At 36.7% G+C, this 20893-nt stretch overlaps 1 protein-coding gene across 1 annotated transcript; it reads left to right on the top strand.

Moving 5' to 3' along the window:
- Nucleotides 1-1825: 1825 nt before the first annotated feature.
- On the top strand, nucleotides 1826-9196 carry LOC143863733 (uncharacterized). The gene is made up of 6 exons (XM_077374490.1): nucleotides 1826-1964; nucleotides 2139-2165; nucleotides 2258-2320; nucleotides 8681-8759; nucleotides 8856-8901; nucleotides 8973-9196. The coding sequence occupies exons 1-6, from the start codon at nucleotides 1923-1925 to the stop codon at nucleotides 8980-8982; spliced, it is 267 nt and encodes an 88-aa protein (XP_077230605.1). The 5' UTR covers nucleotides 1826-1922; the 3' UTR covers nucleotides 8983-9196.
- Nucleotides 9197-20893: the final 11697 nt, after the last annotated feature.

Below are 20893 nucleotides of genomic sequence, written 5' to 3'. Positions count from 1 at the left end.
CGGAGGAGTTGGGTTGCAGAAATGGTGGCGGTGGAAGAATGTTGGCCGAAGGAGGTGGGGTATTGGCCGGCGGGAAGGATTTTCTCCTTCTTCTCTCCCTCTGCTCTTTCTAGAAATTGCCTCCTCTCCCCCTTTTCTCAGATCTGAGATCTCAGATCTAGGATTTCAGATCTCAGATCTGGAATCCAGCAAAGATACGGCCGGAGCTTGGAGGTGGGAGAGATGGCGGTGCGGTCGGAGCTTGGAGGTGGGAGAAATGGCGGTGCGGTCGGAGCTTGGATCGGAGAAGGAGGTTGCCGGTGGATCCGATCGGAGAAGGAGAAGAAGAGGGCTTGCAGAAAAGGTGTTGATGAAGATGGAAGAAGAGGAGGATGATGGAGTGATGGTGGGGAAATGGAGGAGCGGGGAAGATGACCGGAGCTAGCCGGAGGTAGCCGGAGAAGGTGAGAAAATGATGCCGATCCCTCTCTCTCTCTCTCTCTCTCGGGATTTTTTTTCGAATGAACAGTGATCTCGATTTTTCATATTTATAAAAAAAAATCATGTTGATATTGGCACTCCAAATGGATAAAGTGTGCGAATTTATAAGCGCACTTCCGCCGCTTTGTCCTATTAGCGAAAGACAAAATCGGAATTTCGCATTTCAAAGATGCACCCCCTCTTCGGCTAATCCACCCCCCTTACAAGTTTACACTACGACACTGATTCATCTCGTTCGCTGATCAAACGAGCTCGGATTCCAACGAAATTTTACGGGGACCTATAGGGGACCCTAACCTAGCTTAGGGTTCAATTTGGGACCCCAGCTCACTGATTTGACGAAGCTTCGCACAAACAACTCGAACTCAGGTTCGGTCAAAATGGGGTGTCTACACACACCATATAAAATCTCATCACTCATCAGAGAGATGCTGCCTTTATTTGGGGGAGGGAGATTTTCAAAGAATTTAATGTTGCCTTACAATGATGGTTCGATGGAGAGATTTTAGGGATTTCTAAGGATAATATACTAATATAATGAGGGACAATACCCAATGGATTATGGGTAAAAGAAAACATAAAAAGCTATTTCAGGGACAAAGCTGTAGTAATGGAAATTATGAAAATTCTTGGGGAATCTTGTAGATATGTTTTGATTCAAAGGGGTTTCTAGTAGTTTTCCCAAAAAAAAAAAACACTTAAAAAATACAAGAAAAAAATGGCATTAATGCGTGGCGGGGCGGGACCAACTCCATCCCCTTCTCCTCCCCTTCCCCACATCAGGGAATTTTTTAAATCCCCTTTCCCTTCCCCTTCCCTACTCAAATCGGGGAATCCCCTCCCCAAGCGGGGCGGGGCGGATCCCTGCTTTCCCGGGTGAAATTGCCAGCCCTATATCGGATTCATCAATATGGCTACAGTTGGTCACACCATGATTGGATAATTGTAGAGGTTTTAACAAAGCAATTATGGCATATGACCTAGTATTGAGTCTCAAAAAGAGAAAATTGTGGCCCATAATATTGGGTGATCTAAACAATTCAATTTTTGGGCCCCACAGATAATCCGTTCCCCGAAAATCATTTCCATATATCCTAACCCTCCGATCAGTGGTGGTATATCACCTAGTATCGTGGGCCCCATTGTTTTTCTTATAATCCTAGTGATATTGGCACTACCAAGTTTTAATATTGCACTCCTCATTCTTGTCTTTTCTGTTTTGAACAGCTGTTAAAGTTTATTATAGTTCCCAAGAAGTTAATGGAATAGAAAAGACAAGATGATTTTGTGCAATTATTAAAACATGGTAGTGCCAATAAACACTAGCCTATAAAAACCCATATAAATTTCCCTATTTCTCGAGTATCTTCCTGAGTTTTTTCTAGGGTTTTTGCTTTCCTTTCAACAAACCTGAAACTGAGAAAGTAAATTTAGTTGCAGTCATGGCGACCACTAGAGTTCAAAGGATTATGACCCAACCCATTGTAACCTCTCTCTCTCTCTCTCTCTCTCTCTCTCTCTCTCCTCTCTTTGTAAATTTCATTTGCATTTCTCTTTCTTTTTATCTTTGCTTTCTCTAATCTTCTTTCTCTATTCTCTCTTTGTTTTTTCTCTCTCTTTTTTCATGTATTGTTTGGTTGGGAATCTTGGGGCTTTAGAATCTCATTTTCAGGTTTCTTCAGAGCGTAAGTCAGATTGATTTTTCACCTTCACTTTCTCTCGATTTATCTCATGTATTTATGCTATTTTTTTAATCTATTCTTTGAATTGCTATCAGAAAGCGCGCATTCAGATTTGGCTTTTCGAGCAGAAGGATTTGAGGATTGAAGGACGTATAATTGTAAGTTGGATTCTTATTCTTATTTTTATTTTCATGAATTCTCTTCTCTTTGTTGGAATCTATGTCATTTTTGCCTATTTACGGGATTACGTTTTGGTTTGGATTTCTACTTATGTTTGGAATATTTCAAGGATTTAGGGTTTTAGGATTGACATATTGTATAGTGAATTGCTCAGATAGGGTTTTAGCCTTTTAGGGTTACTCTTTCAGATCGACCAATGAGCATAAAATTTGTTTTACGTCCATTTTACGCCGAATGAAATGAAGAGTAAAGGGGGAAAAAAGACAAAAGAGAGAAAATAAAACCAAATAATCAAACATTCAACAGAGAAATGTTTATTGGTGCAGGGTTTGAAAGAGTAACAGATTTTTTTAATTAAGAAGCAGAAATGAAAATTTCATCAAGGGCAGAGAACTGGAGTATTAATTTATGCAATTACAAGCTATTAAGCATGCAATTACAAGTTATTAGTTTTTGTACATACTTCACTGTTACTGTTTGCATTCATTCCTGACCTTCCCTTTCTTTTTGTTACTGTTGTTTGTTTTTAGATAACGATCCCTACTATTTTCATCTGCACTTTATTTTTGGGATATGAAACATTTTCATACTACCTTAAATTCTAATTTAATCTTAACCATCGGTTTTGGAACAATTTCAGTTCCTTGATCAACTTAAAAGCCTTAATTTCTATTTTAAAATTGCTCAGAGTAAAATAAAAATAATGTGACGACAAGGAAACATGAACCGGTACTTTTTATGTAATTGAAAAGTTTTGAAAACTGCCTCTCTTAACTGCTGTGATTTGTGGACACGGACACGGACGCGGCAAATTCCAAAAAGTTAGAAACGGGGACACGGCTAAAATAGAAAGCACATGTAATCATGATCTGTGGACACATATTTGTTTGCCGAGTTTCGACACGGATACAAGGTATCTGAAATGGAACCGCTAAAAATCTAGAAATAGTGCCACACTCATACACATGCATACATATAAAGTCACTGACACTTTAGCAATACATTTAAAGGTGTCTAAAGGAGTGTCGACACGTGTGGACACGGGTGTCGTGTCGGACATGACACGTCAAGTGTTTCGGAAATAAATTTAAAGTGTCGGCCAAATCATAGCTAAACTGGCTTTTTGAAGTTTGAACTTTACTTATTGTAAGTTGCCCTAGATAAACAAAAGACACTTAATTTTAGATATTAAAGCTTCTTGAATTTAAAAGTTTTCAATTTTTGCCCCAAGACAAACCTATTCAGGTTTCATTTTGTAGGGCCCACAAAATCCTAAAACCTTTTCCTAACCATGGTTAGCAAAACATAGCCATTTTTTGTATTTTTAAATGACATTGCATTACAAAATGACCTCAACTCCATTTCATATCCAAGCTTTCCAACATAACATCATTTTCTGGGTAGAATAGAATCTAAACTTGAGTGTTGGAAATGAAAATACCTATCCCTATCAGATTGGATAACCCTACTCAAAACTTTTCTATCGAATATTCTAACATATGTTTAGGATGCCAGGGTTGAGAGAGGTTTAGCACGTTCAAGGGTGGAGAGGTTTGGTTTGGAATTCTTGCGTTCCCTCCCCCTTGAAGCTGTTTTGCACTCAAAACTTCCCCATCGAATATTCTAACGTATTTCTTACCGATGTGTATGATGCCAGGGTGGAGAGGGGTTTATCCTGTTCAGGGGTGGAGAGGTTTAGTTTACAATTGCTGTGCTACCTCCTCCTTGTGGCTGTCTTGCACTCTTTTTTTCTTCTCTCTCTCTCTCTCTCAGCTTGGGATGTAATTCAACCATCCCAGTCATTGGGGTCCTCCCCTCTCTTGTTTCTCTTTAATATAATGTTTGCAATTTCTCAACAACAAAAAAAATGCTTAGGATGTCGGCCTCTGTGGCAGAAAGAATTCAGAAGAACCAACGAAACTCTCTTTAGAATGAGGATCCCACTTTCGAGAAGGTACATCTGATAAACTGACAAAAAGTTTGTATGCCTTAATTGGTTGGTAGTTTTGGTATCAAGAAGTCAGTCTCCAAAATGCAACCCTCCTAGCCAAGTTGACGAGATTGTTCAGTAATGGGGATAATATGTGGTCTAAGGTTATTTTTTCCAAATATCTATTCGAGGGAATCTGCATCGGATTTGGAGAGATGGATAGGGTGGATCCTCTGTAAAAATCTTGGAAACAAGAATTCAAAACTTTCTCGAATAAGAGGGAAAATGTTGGAATTTGTTTCCCATCCCATGAGGTGGTATTCTAATTCCACCCTCGGAATGAAAATTACATTGGATTTTTCAATTAAAATTTTTATTATATTTTTCCCATTTCCTTTATAGGGGAATAAGAATAGGTATCGGAATAAGAAGCCGATTCCAATTGTTTAGCATATTTCCCTTCATCCCCTACTTTTTTTTTTGAATTGGTAAAATAATGAATTAATAAAGAGAACTGAGAATCTCCCCAAAGGAACATACAAGGAGTAAATAAAACACAAAAGAACAAAGCTTCAGGGTGGAAGGAAATCAAACTCTTCCAACCCTACGCTAGAGACACCAGGCCTAGCTAGGGAGTCTGCTTCAGAATTAGCAGATCTCCTTACATGATAAAATACAATAGAAGAACCATGAATTAAATCAACAATCTCTTCCAAAAGAGATAAAAATCTCCATGGGGGAGTCGCTAAACCCGATAACCATCTAACAACATTCTTAGAATCTCCCTCCACTATTGTCTTACTATAAAGATCCTTATCAATTCTTTTAATCCCTTGATATGCTGCCCTAACCTCAGCCTCAGTAGAATCACATACCCCAATAGGGCCCGAAAATGACCTCAAAACCGACCCAGAAGAATCCCTACAAAGCCCTCCAATTCCAGCCGGTCCCGGATTACCCAAACTAGACCCATCAAAATTGACCTTAAATAGATCTTCAGGAGGAGGCTCCCACTGTTGAATTGTTAAAGGTCTATATTCGCCTACATTTCACACTATTTGCCACCCCTCCCATAAATCAAAGGTCGAGACAAATTTAAACAATGGAAGACTCTTTGCCCAAGCAATAAAAAGGGCAATTATTTTTACACATAGCCAATATGGAGACTTTGCCACTCCATCAAAGATTCTAGAATTCCTTTCATTCCAAATAACCCACCAAGTAGCTAGTAGGTAAATCCTCCATAACAACTTCCCTTTCTTTTTCCAAGGCACTACCTCCCAGCAAGAGATTACGTCAGTAATTGACCAAGGAAAAACCCAACAAATCCCAAATCAGGCAAGAATGAAACTCCACACCTCTCTAGCAACCTTGCAATGGATAAATAGGTGGTTAATAGATTCTCCATCGAGCAAGCATAAGGGACAATGGTCAACAAGCGACATGCCCCGTTTCCATAGGAAGTTAATCATTTGGATCCGACCTAAGGATATCGCCTAACCAAAGAAGCTAACCCTAGGAGGACAATGGTCACCAGATGATGATAGAAGGATTTAACAGAGAAGAAACCTGAAGAATCCCGAGTCCGTACTCTTTTATCGTACCCGGATCTTTTAATGTAACATCCCCCAATCAAAGTCAATAGCTGTGAAACTAAATCCAACTCCCTATCAAAGAAATTCCTTTGAAACTTCGGAACCTAGATGACATTGAGGCCCACCCTTTCGAAACATTCACAGACTAATACCTCTTTTTGAGAAGCCATTGCATACAGCTCAGGGAACCGGTCCATAAGAGGTTCACTCGAACACCACGCATCAACCCAGAATCTGATTCAATCACCAAGATATACTCTATACATGATAACTCCAACAAAGAGGTGACTCAGCCGATAGATATCTCTCCACACCATCAAAATTTTCTTACTGTAAGTATCCTCAGATCCCCATCTGCCAGCCGAAAAACCATATTTGCTCCCTATTACTTTAACCCACAATGCAGATTCTTCCATCCCAAACCTCCATAACCATTTTACCCAAAAGGGCATGATTGAACTCTCTTATTCTTCTTATACCCAAACCTCCATTATTGAAAGGGAGGCATACATTATCCCATCTCACTAACGAAATTCCTTTCCTATCCTTAGATCCCCACCAAAGAAACCTCCGCTGTATTTGCTCAGTCCTCAACACCACACTCACCGGACATTTTAATAAAGACAGGAAATAAATAGGAATATTTCCTAACACCGCTTTAACCAGTGTTAATCGGCCCCCTTTAGACACTAAATTTCTTTTCCAAGTTTCTAATCTCCTCTCGATTCTTTCCACTATCAGATCCCACGAAGCTTTATTAGGTCTCCCAACTCCGAGGGGGAGACTGAGATAAGAAGATGGTAGAGACTCCAATTTTCATCTCCTACTTCTTGGATTCTATGCTTTGCTGCTTTTTTTCCTTTTGTTCTGACACTGCTTTGCATTATTAACCCAGTTGCTCTCACCCATCCTAAAGGTCTTTCCTACTAGCACTCAGCTATATTCAATGTTAGTCAATCCCTGCTAGCGAGTGAAGCTGCATTTCTTGGCTTTTCACCCATCAACTTTTGAAATCTCAACGCATACCTTTCTGCATTAGCGTAGCGTTTTGTTTCATAATATCCTCATTCCAAAGCTTGATTCCTACAATGTTATATCGTTAGTAATGTTACAAAAGGCGATGCTAATTTGCAAGATGCAACATAAAAAAACAGAGCATTCCCATCATTTGATTATTCTTCATCCCCATCTTTTGGGCCATCATAATAAGCTTCTTCCTTTGCAAGTCTTAAGATTTGTCGTAAGTTTTTGGAGCTTGCCTCTGTATTGTATTCATCAAGGACTATATCTCTAGAAAATATGCTTGTTGATAAAATAGCTATACTTTAGATCTTTTGAGTTCACGTCTTCTAAACATTTATATTAATTTGAATCACCGAAGCTTTTGATCTCTACACTTTGGCTTATGGTAGCACCCTTCCTTTACCTTCTGACATTCATTTCATCTTTTAATGTGTGATTTGTTAAGGGTCTTTTTATCCTTCTAGAGCTTTCTCATATCCTCCATCTTTTGACTAGATTTAATTTGTTCCCTTTGGTTTAGGCATCCTTACAACGATCAGCTGCTTATTTTGTGGCATGAACCATCAATAATCTATGTCAGCCAACCCATTTGTGCCACTACATCTAGACGGGCTCATCTCTCTATGTTTGCGTCATTCCTTTGTTATGACTACGAATCACCATGCATCGCCATAATTGATCATTCAAGTTCTTAAGAAATCTTAACTTGCTCTAATACAAAATTGATCTTGGGATTTCAAAGAGAAATAAATGGAACAACGTCGATCAACTACAGAAGTGTTGTGTGTGTGTCTGATTTTGTACATCTATGTCGTCTATAGCAGTTCTTGAAAATTTTTGATCTGACAATATTTGGGCTATGAAAAGTTTTGATCTTGAGGGATGTTTGGAAATGTATTTAGGGTTGTAAATCTTTGTTAGGTCAACATCATTGATGAAGGTGCATCTTCTTCTGTGTGTGAAAGCAAAATACACCTTTCTATGTGTGTGAATTCAATTTGAAGCCTTGTCCAAATTCATAAAAGTGGAACTAGAAAATCAGCTTGAGAGGAAAGTTAAGAACTTAACAAACCCAGCAGACTTACCTGTCAAAGGAATTCTTTTTTTTTTCTCGTAAACAAAATGGCTTATCTCGTCAAACTTCCGCTTCATATTCTCCACAATGAAATGGGTTTTCTAAGAACTGGTAAGAATTAGAAGATCTCGTTTACATTAGATATTCATTTACATTCCTGTGAAATATATGTTTATTTAATGGAATTTGCTAGGGTCCATCGCAAAAGGCATTTCGTGGAACATCTGTTGCATGAGAGAGCAGCCACATAGGCTCACTTTTCAACAAATTTTGTCATTATTCATGAGGTTAGGTCACTTTTCAACAAATTTTGTCATTATTCATTAGGTGGCTGCTCTCTCATGCAACAGATGTTCCGCGGAATGCCTTTTGCAATGGACCCTAGCAAATCCCTTATTTAAATGCATAGTTTTGAAGATATCTGCCATGTATCATAGTATACATAGTTCTTTGAGGAATGCTAGACTGGGTGGCGCCATTGCAAAAATCTGGTGAAAGGGCCCCGTCATTGGTTGAACTTCACCAAAGTGCATTTAACGCTCTCTGACTTTTACGTTTAATAAATGCACATTGGTGATGTTCAACCAATCGTGGCACCCTTTCACCAGATTTTTGCAAGGACGCACCCTTCAGTCTAGCATTCCTCTAGTTCTTTTATAGCTTTCTTCATTTGTGACACACTGGATGTTGATATTGCTTATTGTGGATTTGGCAGGGGTTTGATGAATACATGAATTTGGTACTAGAGGATGCGGAGGAGGTCAACATCAAGAAAAAAACTAGAAAGCCATTGGGTAGGTCTCAAGTCTCAACATACTTTACCCCATTGTTTAGTATCTTGCTTCTCTTGTTTTGAATTTGTTATTAAATTCATTCTATGATTTGTTCAGGGAGGATTCTATTGAAAGGAGACAACATCACATTGATGATGAGCACGTGAGTCAACTACATGTTTTTCCTCTCTCTCTCTCTCTCTCTCTAAGCTTAGAACTATTTTTCCTTTTCAGGGGAAAATGATGAATTTCACTCTGGAGGATTGTTGTGGACTTGTGGCGAGTGCATTGTGGCTCGTTTCTAAGTACACGAGGACCAAAATATTTGTTTTACAAGTAAATTATGGTATATGTTGGATCAGCCAATTATCACATCATGATCATGAATGTCACATTGCAAGCCTATCTCCCAGACTTTTTGGTTTATGTTAGCCACTAATGACTTGGTTGTTTCTTCATATCCTTTCTTCGTATCATCTTTTATTGATTTAATGGTTATTAGTTGGCTAGCATACTTTTTAGCCATGTCTCCTTGCAAATTACGGAATGAGTTAGGAGCTGGGATGCATCAATAACTCATCTAAACCATTGTTCAGAATCTTGATTTGAAGCTGTTCGGAGCATGGTTTTAAATTTCGACCGAAATCCGAAATTTCGGTGTGAAAACTGAAACGGTCATTTATTTGAACCGAAATTTTGGAATTTCGAAAATCTTTTTTTTTTAATATTAATTTAATATTTCACTGAAATTTCGGCTGAAATTTAATATTGAATAAAATAATAGTTTCTGGTTTTGTACTAGATTTCGACCGAAAATTTGAAATTTCAAGGTCCGAAACCGAAATTTTAAACCTTGGTTCGGACCTGGCATTTATAATTTTGTTCGGAAAATCTAATCTATTTCAAATAGCTCACTTTCCTCCCATCACAACAGAAAAGCTATACCATTGTTTTTTGTAGTCATTTAGACTTCCTTTGAATGTAAAATTATATAAATTTGCAACTATTAAAGATTTCAAAAATCCATCTGCTGTATCCATAAAATTTGTGATTTTATGTAATTTTGTTACTGAGCTGTTTGGAAGCATTCACTTAAATGTAAATTGCAAAATTATTAAATTTTGAGTTGAGCCTATTTGGTTCTAATATGCAACAAAAGTACAAGGGATTTGCTAGCATGCAACGGGCCGTCCGCGAAATGCCTTTTACGATGGACGCTAGCAAATCCTATAGTATAAAGAGCCACACTATAACCATGGTTTTAAATTTCGACCGAAATCCGAAATTTCGGAATTCGGTGGAGACCGTCACCGAAATGCATCAAAACCGAAACGGTCATTTATTTCGGTCGAAATTTCGGTTTTTCCGAAATTTGACCCAAAAAAATGTTTTTTTAATATTAATTTAATATTTCACCGAAATTTCGGTAATTTCGGCCGAGATTTAATATTGAATAAAATATTAGTTTCGGGTCAAGTACCAGATTTCGACCGAAATTTTGAAATTTCACGGTCTGAAACTGGTACCGAAACCGAAATTTTAAACCTTGACTATAACCTTGTTTACCAATTTTTGGGGTAATTGATAATGTTTATATGTAGCTGCTGATAAAAAGAGCCATGCAATAACCTGGTTTTGCTCATTACCACCTTTGTTTATTCTCTCCTTTCAAAATTGCCACATGATTTCTCTCCTTACAATATTACCACATGATTTTCATATCATTCTTCCCTCCAAAATTGCCCTTCTGCATCATTAAAATTCAAAGATGACACTTTCTTGCTATTTTAGACTGGATTTTTACCTCAACTGGCAGTAGAGTCCCGACTCTGGGGGACGACCACAATTAGGATCAATTCTAATGGCCAACATTGGGGGCCCCAGCTGGGACATGTCTGTAATCCAGACCTTTGATCTGGTGTATCTTCAAGAGATGACCCAGATGGCCGAAAAGACATCCTATCCATACGACTAAAGGCCGAAAAAATTACTGCTGCAGATTCTCTCTGTGGTCCCAAAATTATATCTAACCGATCAAGGGGCTTGGATAATAAATCCAATCAGATGAAGGGTTCAGATGACGTTGAGTTATGTGGGCCTGGATGAATCCTTATAGTTGATTCTATTCTGTACGGGAACTCCTTGTTCCTCAACTTTTAAAACCCAAGACCAGCTATTACTTTTGTATTGATATAGACACTTGGAAAAGTGAAAGAACAGCAAGGCATCATGTCATGGACTCACGGTCATATGCAGAAGGCTTCCACTGCATGTAGAGGATTAAAAAATAGGAAAACGATATCAAGACAGTGCTTATGTTTGTCATTTCATATTCAGATCTCACACACATGGACACGTTTGCCAGATCAGAGTCCCTGAAACAAAGTGTTTCCAATAGTATTCCTTTCCCTTACTAAGGCCATGTTTGGCGGCCATGATTTTTTTCCCCCTTGGGTAGAAACAGTGAGGAAAGACTTTGAGGGGTAGGAACATAACAGAGAACATGACATTGGATATGATAGAATGGAAGAATATGACCCATGTAGATAGACCCAACTAGTGTCAGGATTAGACTTAACCAATTTGAGCCAAGTAGATCTTTTCACTTTCTTCATGAAAATTTTCTAAAGGATTCATTAGCCAACCCCAACTAGTTTGGGACAAAGGCTTAGTTGAGTTGGAATATTCGCTTACCAAGTGTTGAGAGAGGGGTAGGGAGAATGGGAGAGCATTGAGAGGGCATGACTCATGAGTGAGAAGATGAGGAAGGGGCGGACAAAATAGAGTTTTACTTTTCCTTATTTTTCAGCCACTTCTCACCTTCACCACTACTTGATAAGCAATAAGCCAATATTCTCTGGAAAACACTTTCATGGCTACCAAACATGGCCTGAACAAATCTTAGCCTACTGTTTTTTTTATTCGAATATTTATCTTTGTCTACTGATGGCAACTTGGAATGTGTATAAGCCAAGAAAATATATAGTGGCTTTTCTTATAGACAGAGAGTGGCCTTTCCTTGTAGACAAAAGTACGAGAGAAGAGGAGTGCCAATATCAAAATAAGGAGGTGCCGATATCATCTTCATGTGAAAATATGACTGCTACAAAGTTATAAGGGATTTGCTAGGGACCATCACAGAAGGCATTTCGCCGGCGGGCTGTGCTGGAGAGAGCAGCCACCTCAGATGAGTTAAATGAATAATACAAAATCTATTGAAAAGTGAGTCTATGTGGCTACTCTCTCATGCAACAACGGGCCCGCGAAATGCCTTCTGCAATGGTCCCTAGCGAATCCTAAGTTATAAATAGGCTTGCCAATGAAATGCTTACATTGAAGGGTTCAAATTGTATAGCCACCTTCATTGATTGGAAATGCTTCAGATCATGTTATATAACAATCATCAATATCACTCTTTTGCACAAGTGCTATGAATACATGTCTCTTCCATTTCTTACCATCAATTACAAAAACTAAAACTACAAATTACAAAAAAGAAAAAACTAACCATTAACCCAATCCTCTCCTACTCAGTCTAAGATTAAAAACTATTATTATCACTACGAATTGAAGAAAAAGACTATCTATGATCATACTTTTTTCTTGTTAACATCCCTCCTCTCATCAGCTCATTCCTTCCAATTTGAAGCAAGAAGAAAGAAACTCTAAAATGGGAAGAAGAACACTTGGCAAAATTACTTGTTCTGTGTTGGATTTGGTACACTTGGCGGCACGTTCCGCAAGCTCACTTCTACCGCGGTTTTGGGTTCTTTCATATTTGCATGGTAGTTCTTAAGGCTTTCAGAAATTGAAGCCATAGACAGTAGTAATCTCCTTGGGTGGCTTATTTCTGTCAGGCACTTTTTTTCATGGGGAAGAGAAGATAGACAACATATCAGAAAGTGAATGAGGATCAATGCAGAGAGAGTAACCAAAGCTCTGGAACTGGTTTTCATGGTGCTTGGGTGAAAAGATAAGGATGGAGATGGTTAAATGGTAGAGGTGTTCATTTATATGAGATCATTGAGAGTTCTTTTTTATTTAGATGAATAATATATTCATGGTTATACCCGGTTTACTGTTTTTTGACTATGTGATGTATGATGTCTTATTCCTAACACATAGGCTAGGCTGTCTTTAGGACATTGTTCTGCAGGAATATCACAATCATGCCACTACTCAACTTAAAGCTTGTAAAAAGCAACAGAAAAAAGATGGAAGAAAAGAAAGAACAGTTGCCTTGATAGGTGCAATTGCTGGGGCTCCTCACTAATAAATACTTAGAATTAGAAATCCAAAATAAAATAAAAATAAATTAGGCCCTGTATTGTCTTCTTTTATTGTTATTACATCCATTTTATTTCAATTCAATTTGCATTCCTCAATTGAATCAAAACTCTAACCGGAATTCAAACTCAAATTGAGGTTTTGTTCAAAAAAGCTTAGAGATTTGATTGTCGCTCTATTTAGATTGATTTATAGAAATTAAAAACAATTTAACAAATCTAGTTGTAGGGCAAAGTAATTTGACATTAATTTCCAATACCAATTACCATATTTTAATGAGTGCACCATAGTACGTATGCGGCCTGAGCTAGGTTTAATGGCATGGTCAAGGCAATGAACCTGGATACCCAACATTTGCGAGGACTATAAAATGGGCGTAAAACAAATTGTATGCCCATTTTAAGTGAAAATTTAGGAAAATTTACGCCCAGTCGAAGAATTCATTTCACCATGATAGGCATGCTGGTACGATGGCTATATTATAGTTCTTAACAAAATAATGTATTAAAAGATAGCCTTGATTATTTTCAGTCACATTTACATTTTTTTTATCATCACAGAAGAAAAAGTGGAAGATAATGGTTTCTTAATTTCCCCTTTTTCTAATAGGTTGGAACTTGGAAGCAGTTGATCATGTGATGTTCATTTGACTAATCTATATTTCTAACCTCCCTGCAATCCTATGGCTATTAAATTATAGACTCATGTGACCAGGCACGTGATATCAAATTTGAAAGCTGAGTCATTTGTTCTCCTCCTGTTTTTTTTTTAATCTCTAGTACCTCTAAATTTAGCTGGGTTAGTCATCTTTAACAAATCATCTTCAAGGTAAATGCTTTGCTATCAGCAAAATATCAGAATAACCTTAAAAAAATCCATCTCCTAATTCCAAGAAAATAAATAAAAAATTTCAGCATGGCATGTGCCTTATTGTAGCATGCTACTATACATCTATCACCTTTTTATCCATCTAATTTTAGTAGGATACGTCTAAATAACATACATTGGATTCCATTTTAACTGACTTAAGTGTGAATTCTCCAATGGAGTTCTCTTGTTTTTCCAATATTCAAAGATTGGTTTGAATATAGAACATGGAATTCAGCAATTTGGAAGGTTTTTTACAAGAAACACATCTGCCTAAATCCATCAGCCATCTCTAGAAAGGAATATTGAAAGGAAACTTTCCTAAAATTGTGGGTTTTCCTTTGTTTGGTCTGTTACTTTGTGTGACTAATGACTTCATCTCTATTTGTTTTTTTGTAGATTGTTTGCTATTTGTTTACATTAAGAACCCATTACTTTTCTGTGACGTAAAGGGATTAATCCCAATGAATAAAAATTTACAACATCGATCATTGCATTTATCTTCTGGAAAGTTGTTTTTGACTGAAGATTTTGGAGTGTCGTTTTGCTAGATGGAAGATCTGCAACGGTCTATACACTTTGATTCCGGTTTGATTTTCTTATTTATTAATCAGTATTGCATTGTACTGATTAATAAAACTTGCAGATTTACCAATCTTGAAAAATACCACAATAAATAAAGGTAAACGATATAGGCACAATCATGTTTTGATCTTGGGTGTGAACTCGCCTTGTCTTATATGCTTGAGTAGCTGTTACATTTCTCAAAAAGCTGTCAGCAGCCTTTGACAGCTGGTTAAAACATATAGGACAAGTTGGGTTAGTGCCAATTATCAAAACATGGTTGTGCCTGTATCACTTAATTTGCCTAAATAAATATTTGAGCAGTAACCTCAGTTGTACTCATGTACTTAATACAGGCGGGGTTTTCCATAAGCCTACGCTCGGGTTTTGATAGTTTAGCTTAGGATAGTGACTAATTTCAAAGCTTCTAGAAAACAACGTCTTTACACCCAACATCTCTAAATTTAAGCCAATAAGTGCATAAATTTAAGAAGGAAATTACTTTTTTCACATCACAAACCTATCACCATAATGAAAACAATTATATTAGTATATTGGAAATAATTTGTCATGTTATTCAAGAGATATTTTAGAAATTCATAGTAAACCTATAAGAGTTGGGTCGGTTTTTTCAACCTGAAACCCGACCCAACCCAAGACCCATGATGTCTAAACCTGACTGAGGTTAGTTTTCAGGTTGGGTCAATGCGGGACTGGTAAAACTCGACCTAAATTTCGACCTTGCATATCCCTGTATTTCCATGTATTCTCATTAACATGTTATAGTATATGATATTCATATATTTGAGCAGCACTGCCTCTATAATATTTTGTCTAATTGTTTAATCATAGCATATTGCAAAGTGTAAGCCCAAGGGTTCCCATGGGTTAATCATTCATCTTACCTTCTTGTTTTGATGCTAGCAAACCAAATTGATTAGCATTTATGGACTGATGCGTTGCTTTGAGGTGTTATGTTATATATAGGATTTTCATGTCATAATCGCCATTACACAACTCTTCACAACACATGGCTTGTGGATCAAGGAGCAAAGGAACTAAGAGCTTGCACTTACATTGAAGACATCCTCATTTGAAGATGTTCGAATCAAGAAGCCCATCACGAAGATTCCATAAGTTCCCTAAGCAAGTGTCAAGAAAGAGCTTGGAGTTGAACATATCATAGTGACACCTCAAGGACCTCAACATGCATTGAAGATTGGAGGACAAGTCACAGGAGCCAAGAAAAGGTCAAGATGTTCACTCAAGTCAAAGAAGTTCAAGAAAGTGCAAAGGAGCCAAGACATTCCAAGAAGAAACAAGGTTCTTATTTTTAGAATGTAATTGGAGTCCTCTTGATTTTATGTTTAAATGTAATTTCAAAAGGTTTTCATATGGTTTTTATACTTAACATTTTACATCTTTGAAAACCATCAACACACCCAAAAATGTGTTTGAAAACCTAGGACTTAAGCCCAAAGACCATAGCCCAAAAGCCCCTGGATTTCAAAGTTAAAATGGAATTTCACTCAGGGCCGGTCGACCGGGCTAGGTTGGGCGACAGCGGGATGGAACCTGGAAATCCAGGCCATCTCGAATTTTATTGGACCGGTCGACTGGGTCAAGCCGGGCGACCGAGGATATGTATCTGTTTCAAACAGAACAATCCTTCATGGGTTTGGGTGGGCGACTGCCGTGGGTCGGTCGACCGGGATAGGTTTTTTGAGCCAAATTTTTTGAGCAAACACTTAGCCCTCCCCAGACGACAGCCATGGGGCCGGTCGACTGCGATGGTAAGAAATTTGAAAATAGAAGAGGGAGCCTGATAGGGGCGGTCGACCGCTGCGGTCGAGCAAACTAGCTGTTGGGGCATTTTCTGCTTGACACTTTTAAGTCAATAATTTATAATTTTATCCCAAACGGTCATATTTTCAAATACACTATATATACATGATTAAAAACTATCTCTACATGCTTTTGAACATTGGAGAAAGATTAAATCCCATTATCTTTGAGCTTAAACATTTTATTTCAAAAGCTAAAAACCTCTTTGATCTTCCATTTCTACATCTTATCAAGAGGTACTTCATAGGGCTTTACATTTGTATTTTCTTGGAGTGATTGTGAGCTATTAAAGTTGTAATCCGCCTATTAAGAGGCATTGAGAGTTTTCATTTCTATTTGTTCTTCATGAGAGGGTCTTCTCTTCAGCCCAGAAAGAATTGTGAAGAAGAGAGTCTCCGATTCGGCCCGTGAAGAAAGGTGAATCATGCGCAAGGGTGTGATTCCCTTGTCAAGGCTTCGTGCGAGGGGCTTCGCTTTGGCCCTTAAGAATGGAAAAGCAAGGGTTTGTTCCCTTCGGAGATGAAAGAGTCGGGTGTACGGCTTCATCATTTTAGTGGAGATCCCAAGGAGGTAAACTTGGAAGAATGGAGTAGGTCAAGTTGTGACCGAACCACTATAAATCTTGTGTTCCTTGTGGATGTCTCTTTTCCTTCTCTCTTGCACGTGTGGTAATTGGTAATCTCTAACCTAACTTGTTTTTGTGCTTTTTATTGAACAAGGGTTAGTAAATGCACTTGATTAACTTGTTTAAACCCTAAGCATTATAATATCCATTTGAACAAGGGTTAGCTAAATGTGATTTGAACAAGGGTTGGACTAATTAGTGCTTAATTAAATGGATTAATTTTTAATCTCCCTTAATTAAGCCTAAAATTTCTAATTGACCAATTCACCCCCCTCTTGAATTGTCACAGCTGTATTTCATTTGGTATCAGAGCATTAGGCTCTTAAAGAGATTTTTAAATCTTAAAAATCTACAAAAGAAAAGATCTGTGACAATCCATATGGATTTTGAGAAAGGCGGATCCACCCTAATTCCTCCATTCTTTGATGGAACGAATTATGGAGCTTGAAAAGTACAAATGCAAGCCTCTCTCAAATCCATAGATAATGACATTTTAGATGTCATTAAAGAGAAAATTTCTTTTTCAAGGAAATGCACTGAAGGTGATATGAAATTATTTTCCTTGAACTCAAAGGCTATTATTTTATTGTGTTATGATTTAACTCCAAATATTTTTATCAATATTTCAAATTGCATCAATGCAAAAGATATTTGGACCTCATTAGAAAATATTTTCGAGAAAAATATTTGTTTCTTTTCAAATGAGAAAATTTTTGGTAAAAATGAGACTTTACAAAAATCTTTTGCATATGAAAATTCTTTCAAACATTCTATTTCTGATTTGGAAATTCAAATTGAAAACTTAAAATTGGAAATAAATGAAAGTTTGAAAAGAAATGAAAAATTAAGTCAATTGAGCATATTTCTGATAAATAAAAATGTTGACTTATTTCAAAATGCAATGCCTTTAAGAAAAGAATTAAAAGCCTTGAAATCACAAACATTGAACTTGTTGAAAAATATAAACATGTTTGTGAAAATGAAGAACAAATGAATGAAGAACTCTATATTAAGAATCAAAGACTTTATGAAGAAAAAGATAAACAACCTTCAAAGTCTTATGATTCTAATTGCTCATCCTCTACCAATCATAATTATTGTGGTAGAGTTGGGCATCACAATTCTGAGTATAAGCTTGGAATTGTGAAATCTAACAAGTTTGTTTGGATAAGAAAATGTACACTCATACAAACAAACTTGGATGGAACCAAAGGGATTTGGGTTCCAAAAGATTTTCTCTAAACTAATTAGTGAATGAGTTAGTTTAAGGGCTATGTTAAACTGTTGTATCATTCACATTCATCTAGATACTTTAAATTCATTGAATATATTTTGTATCTAGTTTTCTTGAGCTTAATGATATATCTTTTTAATTTTGAGCTTAAATGATCACATTTTTCTTTTTTTGTGCTTTACTGAATATCTTTCTTGATTAAGCCTATCTAAGTGCAAATCACATCACTTGTGCACTTAGCATCCACAAGAAAATTCACAATAGAAAATTCAAATGTGAGAACCATATGTGTGCTTCCATGAAAATTAACCATAATTTTTGCCCTTGAGTTCAAATTGATCTTTCAAGTTCATTCATTTCATTCTTGAACTCTTTTTAGGACAATCTTGGCATTTGCTAGATCTCAGTATATTCAACTTAGGTAGAATATCATTTCTAGCAAAATTGAGTGTTAAAAGTCATGTCTTAAGAAATCCACTCAAATCCTTTCTTAGACATCTCATTTACCCTAGGTGAGTAAGTATGTTTATTACTATGCACCTAGTTGTCCTTCTATAACCCATTCTTATGTGCTTAATGATAATCATTAAATGCATAAAAAATCTTGATGGGTTAAATTGATGTATTCCAAAAAGCTTAAAATGAATATCCTCTCATGACTAAGATAAAATTATCTAGTCATAGTAGTTTATTTTGGAATGCATGTGTCCAAGGTATTCATCACTTGATATTCTTTAGAAGTCCTTGGATTATTTTCTACAGTCATTCATGAATATTTTTCTTGTAAGAGAATTAAAAATGAGTCTAAATTCAATGTATGAAACTCAATTGAGTAAAATTGAAAATATCATAGGAATCTAGTACCATTGTTGGGCAGTTTCTCATTGTTGTGGTTATCATGTAACACATTGTGATGTGAACACTTATTTCCCACGCATCTTGGTTTTCCATGGGCCTTTTGCACTTTGTGCTTAAATGCCCTACCTATATATGGTGGTTTGTGGATGTAGGCATAGATGTTTGGACCATGATTCTTGTGTCCAAACATGGTAGATTATCCATGAATGCTCTCATTGGATGAGCCATGAATGTCTCTCTTAGACATGGGATTCTATTGATCCCTCTTATAATGTCTAAGTTCTATAGAATTGTGCTTCATTGATATTATATATATATTCTATAGTTTTTTCCTTGTATGCTACTGGGTATATGGTAAAGATGGTAAACTTAAATTTAAAAATCACTTAATTAGTACTCTTAGTCCTCTTACCTTATAAGATGGAGAGTGTACACTCATCTTTAATTAAAACATCTAATTACTTTGGCTTCTAGCCAACATCTTAACCATGATAAGCCGTATGTGCCTTGTGTGTTATTCATATAAATATATTATATGCACATATTTAGGGGGAGTGGTGTCTATGTGATTGGACAGCCCTTTGGATTCATACATTGTATGAGTTTCTTACAAAGGAAGAGCTATATATGCTCAATGTCTGTCCATCCACCTTATCATATGATGTGTGATGTGAATCACATATGATAAGTACACTCATGTGGAGCCACATTGCTCCATATGTGTTGTAGTTGGGTCTTGTCCTATTCTTTAAATTTGAGATCATCTCTCATTTTCTGACAAGTTCCCTCGGCCTAAAGCCTTAGTACCATATCCTTTTTGGCCTTATACTTATCTTGGATAGACTTATATATTTCTATCTCTGCTAATGATAAGTATCTTGTTCAAGAGTTTGAAACATCTCTAGAACCCTTCTTCATTGGACAATACCTGAGATGATCATCTCATTGTTTATGAAGTAATCTCTTATCATGTGCTCTTAATCTTAAGAACATCTTTTTTCATGATAAGTTCCAACGGCTGTGCTTTTACATTCTTATCTATAGCCAATGTGTATTGTCAGGCCTTGCATTATAAGAATTATCAAAGGCCAATGATAATTTCTTGTAAGAGGGATGATTTAAATATTTTTGAGTTTGTCATGTCCCATCATCTCTTCCAAGATTTTAGCTTCTGAGGACCCCACTCAGACCATGTCCTTTGTAGCTTATTTATGATACTTGTCTCCTTCCATCGTACCAGATGTAATAAGATGATAGATTTACTCAATTTTTCTCTGTCCATATCTACATTCTTCCACTGTGAAGGATGAATAGAGACTAAGGAAATTGAAGACTCTGTCTAAAGGCTGACATGTGTACTTCATGATCATCATTTCAAGGATGACCCTTTGTTGAAGGAGAAGATTTAAAACAAGTATCCAATCTCTTAATCCGGAAAAATTTGTCAAATGATGCTCCCTTACATGGAAGAAAGGGTCAAGCATTGATCTAAGTTCTTCTAAACATTCATCAGTAGAATAGTCCCGGATAGAAGAAAAGAAGTTTAGTTTTACTTCTTTCGAGAAATTTTCAAATACCACTTTTATCATTTCTTGAAGTGATAAAGAAATGTGGTATTAATCTTCCATTTTGATAATGTATATGGAGCATTATAGTTTTATCTATATATACATGATCTTTGGTTGCCATGAATATGTACCTTATTGATTTCACTATCTTATCCATGTGTTTATTAGACCATCTGTCTTAAACTCATATCCTCTGTCTAATAATCATCTATTCATATTCAAAGTGTGATTGGTTTATGAATGGAGCAATCTAAATGGTTAAAGGTGTTTGCCCAAATCAATTGTCCTATGTGCCCTACACTCTACA

The sequence above is a fragment of the Tasmannia lanceolata genome, unplaced genomic scaffold (genome assembly GCF_043159265.1).
Source record: "Tasmannia lanceolata isolate RefF3 unplaced genomic scaffold, GAP_Taslan_0.1 ptg000044l, whole genome shotgun sequence".
In the NCBI taxonomy this organism is placed as follows: Eukaryota; Viridiplantae; Streptophyta; class Magnoliopsida; order Canellales; family Winteraceae; genus Tasmannia; species Tasmannia lanceolata.
This window is presented reverse-complemented; position numbering and strand designations above follow the sequence as displayed.

Bases quoted from the DNA above. Each gene is read 5' to 3' on its own strand.
- LOC143863733 (XM_077374490.1), top strand. From the start codon at position 1,923: ATGGCGACCACTAGAGTTCAAAGGATTATGACCCAACCCATT. The intron at 1,965-2,138 runs GTAACCTCTCTC...TTGGGGCTTTAG, and splicing joins GGATTATGACCCAACCCATT to AATCTCATTTTCAGGTTTCT. The intron at 2,166-2,257 runs GTAAGTCAGATT...AATTGCTATCAG, and splicing joins TTTTCAGGTTTCTTCAGAGC to AAAGCGCGCATTCAGATTTG.